This window comes from Dermacentor andersoni, chromosome 8 (assembly GCF_023375885.2).
Source record: "Dermacentor andersoni chromosome 8, qqDerAnde1_hic_scaffold, whole genome shotgun sequence".
NCBI classification, from domain to species: domain Eukaryota; kingdom Metazoa; phylum Arthropoda; class Arachnida; order Ixodida; family Ixodidae; genus Dermacentor; species Dermacentor andersoni.
Genome location: NC_092821.1, coordinates 33,598,287 through 33,608,138, shown reverse-complemented (window position 1 = coordinate 33,608,138; position 9,852 = coordinate 33,598,287). Strand labels below are relative to the sequence as shown.

The 9,852-nt window shown below is 49.0% G+C and overlaps 1 protein-coding gene across 1 annotated transcript; it reads right to left on the bottom strand.

Annotated features, from left to right (window-relative positions):
- Positions 1 to 1,864: 1,864 nt before the first annotated feature.
- LOC126526459 (uncharacterized) lies at positions 1,865 to 9,478 on the bottom strand. Its single transcript, XM_050174372.2, has 2 exons — positions 9,134 to 9,478; positions 1,865 to 2,290 (listed from the first exon to the last, which is right to left on the bottom strand). The coding sequence occupies exons 1-2, from the start codon at positions 9,434 to 9,436 to the stop codon at positions 2,042 to 2,044; spliced, it is 552 nt and encodes a 183-aa protein (XP_050030329.2). The 5' UTR covers positions 9,437 to 9,478; the 3' UTR covers positions 1,865 to 2,041.
- Between the last annotated feature and the right edge of the window lie 374 nt (positions 9,479 to 9,852).

Below are 9,852 nucleotides of genomic sequence, written 5' to 3'. Positions count from 1 at the left end.
AAAGCACAGGAGGATGTCGTGCCGAAAGCGTGAGAAGAAAAGCGTAGTGCGGTGCAAGACGGGTTCTGCGACGATCGCTACAAGATGGCGCCAGAGTACCGTCCGTCGTCTGTTGGCTTTATCTTCCATCGCTGACTGCTTTTCACCGGCTAAGAAATGTTATTTATCCCTCAACGCACGACGAGCCTGCATGTATCAGACGTATCTCGAATGTTATGAATAGTTCCGTTGGTTGTTGTGGCCAAAGCTTTTTGTAATCTGATTACATGTGCGACGCGAATTGTGTAGTACTTTCTGGATGCCACGCGGGCACCAGGGATTACGCTGGAACCTTCGACGAGTCATGTAAAGAGACGACGCACTTGACCTGCAGGTCAGATTCTCGACGATCGCCGTCTCTGCTCGCGCAATCACTGTGCTTGACTGTTACTTGTTTCGCTGGGCACAAGTTCTCCCAAACAAAGGGTTAAAATTTAGAAATCACACTTTCGACACCCTCTCGTTTTTCATTGTCACTACCACATGACAATATAATCATAATACAAAATAGTATCAACAAGTTCTTTTGGAACAATGAGCGACACAACCGGTGGAAGTGCATCGTCAGCCGCAACTCCTTAACTAGCTGCCCGAGCAGAGGCTCAGCGTCGCCGCCAAGAGTGTCCTATCATTCAGAATCAATTTCTCTGCTACAATATAACGCGTATTCGAAAGACCTAAACAGCGGCGCTCAAAATTCGCATTAGCGAGTATTGTAATCGTCGGTGATTTTTTACATCTCTAGATGACACAGTCCCCTTAATGGAATATTGTAATATATTTCTTGCCTTCTTCGACTTCCTTAATTCATTATATTTGAGCTTTCCGTTTTGGGTGTTCTCGCTGGAGCCCATTCTTGACCGTTGATATGATTTGTATTTACATGTATATAATTCAAATATATATTTCATTACAGCTTCCGTTGATGCGATTCAGACGTATGAGTTGTGTATGCATCTGTTTTCCAACGACAACCGAGAAGGCCGAGCACGGGTCGAAGGCTGTAAAACGCTATGTTAAAAAATTTTCCTTCAGTTAGATGGTTGAATGATGCACTGTACGTATGCTTTAAAACAGAGTTGTCGGAAGCACCACCAATTGTCACAATACGCAAGCGCTTAAGTTATAGTGGAGGCTGCGATTCCGGTCTTCCTTAATGTTCCTTCATAAAAGCACCCGAATAATTACAAATTTTAGTAATATTGTGGGGTTTGACATGCAATAACCACGGCCTGATTATGAAGCATGTCATAATCTCAGGCTCCGGATTAATTTTGACCACCCGGGGATCTTTAAGAAGCATTCAATGGATCATGCAAGAGCGTGTTTACATTTCGCCGCTGTCCGACAGTGGCTGTCTCAGCAGGGATCAAACCGGCGACCTCGAGCTTAGCAGCGCCACGCCATAGCCATCAAAATCAAGCTGTGCCATCATTGCATGGCGTGTTAACCTCGCCCGCTATCGGCACTTTGCTACTTGCAATCTTTAAATGTGTTTGGAAATTAATTGAAAAATGCATTTACGTGTTTTTATTTGGAATAGTTCCCTTCTAACACTATCTGGCAAGAGGTAAGTCAAGGTATCTCATGTGAGGAAGGGGATGACTGCTCCGCGGCCTTTCTCGTACTGTATTACACCTAAATGACCCTTGGGTTTCAGTGCACCCGTTTCGTGCAACTCCAAGTTTGCAAGCAGTCCACCGTGCCACAACTATGAACCACGCTCGCCGACTCCACGTGGATTACTAAGCGTAATCCAAATGCGGTGAACAGCGCAAACAAACAGGTGTTACTCTGATTGCTATCAACGATGACGCCGGTCGAATAAATGGAAAGAGGGAAAGCAGCCCCGTCATTTATTTTAACCAGGGCTCACCACTAGCACCGCACGAATGTCTCGTTTGCCCGAGTAAACTCGGGCTGACCTCACCGGCCGGCTCGATCTGTTCGTCTAATGGTGTTGTCAACATGCCCTGCGTAAAGCGACGCGCTGACGGCGCCACTAAAGCATCGCGTGATCGGAAGTCCACTTGCGCGCCGTGCTCTCGTACAGTGAGCGGTTCTCGTCGTACGCGGCAGCGACCTCCGGATCGGCGGGCTCCTCGAAATTCGGCTCCTTGAGCAGACACCAGATGGAGAGCAATACGTCCGATATGGTCAGGGCCGGCGTCCAACGCGTCTTCAGGATGTCGAGGCAGATGAACTCGTCGGCGATGATGTTCGGGTGGTAAATCTTGGTGGTAAATTTCACCTGCGAAAAAATGCACGCAGGGCTTGCAACACAAAGAAACACTGCGTGGGAATGGACTCGGCGTTCTATCGTATTTATGTTGATACGTCTAAATTTCAAAGGCTGATGTTCCTGTATATTATATTTTATATATCTTTATTATTGTTCTGTATTCTATTTTTTTTTATTATTTCCAGCCTTGTTTGTTACTATTGATGTAACCACTCCTGCTTGGGCCCGAATAGGGCGTGCAGTATTTGTAAATAAATAAATAAAAAAAAATAAGAATGCAGCGAAGCTTCTCAGGTCAGCGAGCCAAGGGCGGTGTTCTATAGCTGTCTCCTTCGGAGATGCGATCACCTACGGGAGATTCCGCGTAGCCTCAGTATCGCACAGACCGCCGTACGCGCATTACGGCGCTCCTGGGCTGCAGGAGGTATACCATGGGTATACATCGACCAATGCGGGGCCGAATGCGCGAAACCTCACGATAAAGAAATGCACTATGCCAGCAACGCTCTACAGCATATACGTAGACGCGTGTCATGCCGAGTCACTTGAAACCATTGAAAGCTTACCGTATTCCGGATAACAGAGTTTTAGTTGGGCGTCCGCAGCAGCTATGCTTGCGCATCAAACCCGCGGAGGCGTCGGTGCGCATGCGCACTACGCAGGAACACGCGCGGTATCTTGCGTGCGCCCGCAGCTTTTTCAAAGCTGCGTAGCGTCCACTGCCCCCTCGGCGGCGGCTTTTGAGGGACGTTCTCGCGTGTTCTCGCGTGTACACGAGAGCGCATTTTTCGATATCGTTCTTGCCGAAGATACGACTCCGGCTTGTAGTTTGACTTCGTAGCCGCTGATATTGGCTACACAGTCTCAGAAGGTGACATATGGCAGCGCCGAGTAGCACACTACTGGTTCCTACGCGTGCAAGTCAGCAATCCCTTTGCCAGCTTTTGCGTCCGGCCAACTATTGCCGTATCGTGCGCGCGTGCTACCCTACTCACGCACAACCTCGCGCCCTGCGCACGTGGGTGGTTGCGGACGCCCAACTAAAAGTGCCTAATGATTGCCTTCAAAATGACGCGTCATGTGGTATCTTCGTAAACCGCAAAGCTAGCATTCTGCTTTTCGCCTAATACGCGCGTGTGCCATTGCAAGTTATGTGGTCCATTTCTCGTCTTTCATGTCTGCAGTTTCTCAGAAAGGGCTTTTTTTTCGCACTTTCTTTTCTTTCATAAGAAGTGGCCATGGAGCAAAAAAAAAAAGCTTTGTGACCTTGTGACTTTGTTTACCGAGCTAAACTGCTGCACAAAAATTTAAAGAGGTTTCGCCCAGATATACTCGCAGCATAATAAAGAACAGTGACTAGAATACGTCTGATTGTTCGCTCACACGCATGGTCAAAGACTCTTGTCTGCTCCTTTCTGCTGTACAGTACTGCGCCATTTTTGCAGCCTGCAGAAATGAAGATTTGCAAGTCATGGGCATAATTTCCCTTTTCCGAGGCATTCTCAATTTAGTGGAAAAAATCGAACACTTCTATATTTTTCTGCAGGTTTTGCAATTTCGCAAGCTACAGTTCCCTTTATTGCGTTACTCCTGTATTGCACGATGACTGCAAAACTTTCAGCAGAAGTTTATATCTAAAAGCGAAGAAGTAGTTGCTGTTCTCTAGTTGCCACAGCATAATAACTGCCTATATTCTAAACATGACCATAAAATGTCAACATATGATCATATGGTCGTGCTGCTGTGAAGAAGGTCGTGGATTGTATTCCCAGCCGTAGCTACCGTATTACTACGTGAGGAGAATACAAGAGCGCTTGTTTAATATGATGTAGGTGTGCAATACAAAAGCGCAGACGGTTCACAGTACCACAGAGCCATCCATTGCGATATCAATATGTGATATTTCTGGAGTTTAAAGCCTACACATAGAGAAAGAAAAAGACTAAGAGCGGACACTCCGAGAAATCTGGCCTCAGGAACTACGTCACGGTTACGTAACGAACTAGTGCTCTCACCAAACGCCAGAGGACGCAGGCGCAAAAAAAAAAAAAGTTTTAATGAGTTCTGCTCAATCGTTCTACAAAATAATAATTATACGCCCCAATTTGGCGCGTTTCTTTTACATAAAAACAGAATTTATCCAAGACAACTTCCGTGATTTTTGTTCTTCATCCGTACTGCCATCAACACCAATCTACATTCGTCCATCGAGAAGAAATCAACGATTCGTGTACCAGTGACGTGTCAGCGGGAAACTTTCGTGAAGTCGGCTGCGGCGGTGTTTTCGTGTGTGAGACAGGTGAGTCACGTTTTCAAGCGAAGCTTCGAGTAACTGGCTTGTGAGTGCGACGAGGTTCGCTAAAAAAAAAACAGTTCGCGGCTCTATATGAGGCGGCTAGATGCGAACAATGCGAAAAGCATGCCCACTCAAGGAACGCGTAATGAGAGGGCTGTACCATGTACTTTCTTGCTAGCCCCACCGAGAACGGAATAATATTTGTTGGTTGCGTTCCATGAAAATCGAGAAGCAACGCGAAACTGTCATTAACTTGCACCGGTTCACAGCTGTGCACTGCGCTGCGACTCGCAGCTTGTCAGACGCCATCGAGACGCTGCGTCTCGGTTTGAGAGGGTAAACCGTTCTTGTCCAGCGCTGTTTGCGATAACTACGGTATCGGCGTTTCATTGAAATAGTTCGTGTTGGGGAACTAAAAACGATCTGCTGGACAACGCTTAAGGTCAATATCAGGAATTGCACATTTCAGGAAAATTCCGGTTTCGAGAAAATTGAATTCCTAACCCGCGTTTACATGATCGCGTGATGAATGACGGTCCTTTCGTTGGGCCGTTCTAGAGGCTGACGAACGCTGGAAAGAACGTAAAAGACGCCACGCCGATTCAGACCGAAAGCGGCGTTCCGGGGACGGGCGCTACCTAAATAAAGAAGAGCAGGACGTTAGGCACGATATAGCCAAGCTTTGCTTGCGCGTCTCCCCTATACTAAGGGCTCCGGAATATTTTAATAATATTGCTTGCAAACAATGGCATGTGACATAAACAGCGAGCGTAGCTTATTGCGTTTTGTACTGCAGCGAGGTGTGTATCTACGGCGCACGGACGGACGGTGGTGCATACGTCCGTGCGGTTTGTTTACACAGAAAAGTAACGGTGGGGAAAAGTCCCCAATGACTACTGCATGTACTTATTGCGGCGGCCGTGTTGGGAAGTACTGCGCATTCTAGTAACTTTCGGTTGCTTACCATTTTTTCGTGGCGCAATACATTGCTCAACGTATTGTCGCGTAGGCGTGGAGTGGCGCACATTTGAACAAAGGCCTCGTATTTGGACGTTTCGAATTTATCTTTACTACGCCTATGTGAACTGCTATTTTGCCTACCAATGTACCCCTTATACTGAGTACGTACAGGGGTGTCCAAAAGTTCACAGGTCGCGATGCCATGGGTTTAAATAGGATGGCGGCCTGGGAACATTTAAACACCCTGTACGGGGTCTTAACATTTATCCTTGTAAGTCCGAGTTTTATGGGTCAGAGGTCTGAATGTGTCGGTGGTTTTATATTGTGCATCGGTTCGCTATTCATTCAAAGCGGTTTCCTGGTTCAGTTGCGACGTGTACATATGTTTTGGGTAATTAACGAAGCGTGCACTTATTGACATTTTCAGACCGTGCTGATGCCATGCTGTCCGGCGATCCAAGCTACGGCAGCTACTGCTGTGTGTCGTGGTGCTTTAACAACGGCAGAACCCAGAAGAAGCCTATCTTGCCTTGGAATAAAGACATTGCAGAAACTCTGCCTCTTTGATATATATGACCACTTGCACCAAAACACGGAAGACAAGCGCGATGGATAAAGCCGTAGTGAATTATGATTAGCTCTATCTCCATCTGTTATAACCTAATCGAAATAAAAATTGCGTCATGACCTCAATTCACACTAAACATTGAACTCGACAAAATATGGAATCGCTAAACCAAAACGACAAATAAAAGCGTTGCCATTTGGGTGACGAAAAGTGGTCTGAAATGACGAGCTTCCGCTACAGCGTAACGTCAGTTACGCGGGGGTAATCCAAATTTCGCGCCAGCCAAACCGAAACAGGAAGTGCAGGCCAGTGGCTCTCACCAACCGCCAGGCGCGCTAGGGTCGATTGGGCCGCTGGAGGTGTATGGGAGTGTCCGCTCTTAACTTTTTTTTCTTTCTCTATGGCCTACATTTGAAACTAAATCGCTTGTCAAACATGCCTAGTAGCCACAAGTCAAGCTCAGGCTTTGCTTTTATTGCGAAAGCAGTATGTGCCCCGTTACGCGAAGATTTGTTAGCGTGACCGAAATACGGTATCAAAAATGGCCGACGGCGCAAGGACGTTACGAAACGTTCGGATTGATGTCATCTTACTCAGGAAGGTTACTGTAAACAAACTATAATTACGGCCTTCAAAAGAAGATATGAAAATTTCTGTCTGGGTAGCAATCGAATCCGGCTCTGCAGGGTGCGAGACGAGAACGCTTCCCTGATGCCACGACGGCTCCATGGTTCTGGCTGAATAAAGGTTAGCCTATGCTCCGTTCCATACATAGAAGTTAATGTTGTGGAAGCTACGCAAGAAGTTCGATCAAGAAAAGTTATCACTCCGCGCGTTCCGTGTGTGCTTCGCTGCACGCCAACAGCGTTCGCACGCGCGAGCATGCACGTGAGGCTCGTCCGACGGGTTGCAAATAAGAAGCCGAAAAGAACAACAAAAATTAAGATGATCTAAAACCATGGAGGAACGAGAAAGATAGGAGGGAGCACACCGCAATAGGGGAACCAGCGCTGACCAGGAGGCGCTACGGCAGTTTGAGTGTGTAACTAAAATATGCTGGCACCGACCGGTAGGCAGGACACGAGGATGGCACGACATATTTAGCAATAACGCACACGCGCCTTTATCAATGCTTGCTGAGCCCGATGCGCCCAGCCAAGTTCTGTCCACGGCCATGTGGGATGCGAGGAGCGCATATGCGCTGTTGCGTTCTAGCATGTCGGTACCCAGACAGATCAGTTGCTGGACGCATGTGCTTCAAAATGAGCGGTGAATTTGGCGATGCAAATTCGTAGAATGTGCGACTGTAAACTGTGCCCACCGCTCGCCAGGCTGTCTGTTAAGGCTCTGCAATTGGCGCGCGAAATTTTAGCGCTGGTTGCCCATACGCGTTTACATGAATGCGACAGAATGCGCCAGTAGCGCATCACCAGTAATGCGATGCGCCAGCGTTTACATGTGGCGCATTACCCTTGGTGCGATGGTGGCGCGCGCGGCGTCGCACGTCGAAAGGCAGAGCAGCGCATCAGACGCTTCCGGCGCCGCGCCGCAGCTCGGCGAGCGTCTCACGTAGAAGGTAAAGCAGCGCTTTCGGACGCGTTTGGCGCCACGCCACGCTGCAGCTCGGCGAGCGCAGCTGATCAGCAGCACATTCAATTTCCCAGAGTTCCTAATGCGATGCGATCGCGTTTACATGCATTGCGAAAGTCGACTTACTCGTCTCAATCCACCTCGGTCTGGCGCATTAATGTGACGCGATTTCCTAGCGCATTAGGCCCGTTTACACGGATGCGATGCGCTAGAAAGTTGATGTGATGCGATGCGCCAGTTGTCGCATTCATGTAAACGCGGCTATATACATATCCCGGTGGCCCAACACGTGATCACATTTCAAAGTTCGCGGTTGGTTTTAGTGTTCCCGCTCTGCAAGCAGAACCACGGCAAGGCAGCCGAACAAACGTGCACCGAACAAAAACTACTGGCATATCAACGGGGAACCAAAGGTCCCAGAAAATCTCGATTCTTGCTCCATGATCTCGACGCAAGAGGTCGCGTGTTGGGCCACCACTGTGGCTTCACGAGCGTTCGCTTGCCAAGGCTGGCTGCGTGATCGGAATGCTCGCTCCTATGTTTTTCCATCGTCGATGTCTAAAACAACACATTAGTAGCCGTATACAACAGTGTGATTGTTTCTAAGGACCAAAACTTGTTTCATTCAATACTGAGTCTATGTATAAGCAGTTGCGCACAATTGCGGTAAAAAAACATCGAACCATATCCAATTGCGAACAAAGCCTTTGCAAGAAGTCTCTCTGTAGCCTCCACAGCGTTGACTGCTATGCATGGAACGAAGTATAGTGCGTGCGTCATTTGCACACGTCCCCTCACAGCCATCTGGCTGCCTGAAAGTGTTGTCTAGTGCGTGCGTCATTGGGCACGTGACGGCGGAGCCAATCGGGAGAAAGTGGCGCCACGTCACGAGTGTACAGCATGAGCGCGCTCATGGAGTTCCGACATCTACAAAAGTTATGCTTTCGCATTCCCACACGAATGCAATCTTAAGCGTAATTATTTTCTTGCTCTGAAAGTTCTGCGCAAGCATTTGTAGCGCGCATATTTTCGCATTCCTTTCAATAAGGTTGTTTGGAACTCTGTAAAGGTACATGTACATCCAACGTAGCGAGGAAACGCGCGTGGCATTCCTTGGGCGGCAAGTCGAGTTCCCTCAAGCGACATTCACTAAAAGTAAGCAGAATGCGCGGCAAGCGTTCGAACATGCGCGAAGCCCTTTACTTTTTGAGCGGGGTCAAGGTGCACGGGCGGGGGGGGGGGCAGGGCGGGGGGGGGGGAGGCGGTCTCATTACGGCAGCTGCAGTGAAAGCTGAACCTATCATGTTGGAACACGATCTGCATGGGAGTTATAAGAACAGGCAGCCAGCCACCTCCTCGCTGGAACGCAGCAGCAGCGATTAATGCCCACGCGTTCTGCAATGCAATAACAAGATGCTAAGTAGGCAAGAACACTTACCATGGGCGGGCTGAAGGGGTAGTCGGCGGGGAAGCTGATGTCGAGCCGGAAGGCGCCTCCTTCGTACGGCGTGGCCTCAGGACCCACGATGGTGGCGGTCCAGCTGAACAGGTCTGAGGGGTGCAGGGGCCCCGCGGAGCAGTTGGTCAACGGCGTGTACCGGATCTCTTCGAGCTCCCGACGAATGCGCGCCAACGCCACCGTCGATACCGGAGCCCCGACACCCGCCGCAAGGCCGTCGCCCGCGTTGCGGTCGTGCGCGCACGTCGCCGCAGCCGTTCCCCCCCTCCCTTCGGTTGCCATCTTTGCAGCGAGACCCGCACTTCTTCGTCGTCTCTTTCTGTTACCCGATACGGCTTGGCACGCGGCCTCGTTGGCAGCGCAAGCGGCGTTTAATTCACTGCAGAAGTTGGTCAGTTACATTAAGCAACAGGAACAATGCGCTGCCGATTTCATATTGTTAAAAGAATTGATTAAGTTCCCGGGTATCACGATATAATTTTCAGGCACGCAAGTTGTGGGGGAGTCTGGATTGCTTTTGTCCACCTGGGATCCTTTACCGTGCACCTAACGCAGGCTACACGGGTGCTGTTGTCGTTGTTGTTGCTGTTGTTGTTGGCTCAAAACATCGTTCGTACCCACGAGGGGGATCCGCCCCACTGGATGGATTGAGACGTACACTCAACTACATAACAAAGGGGGTAAAGGCGAGAGAGAGA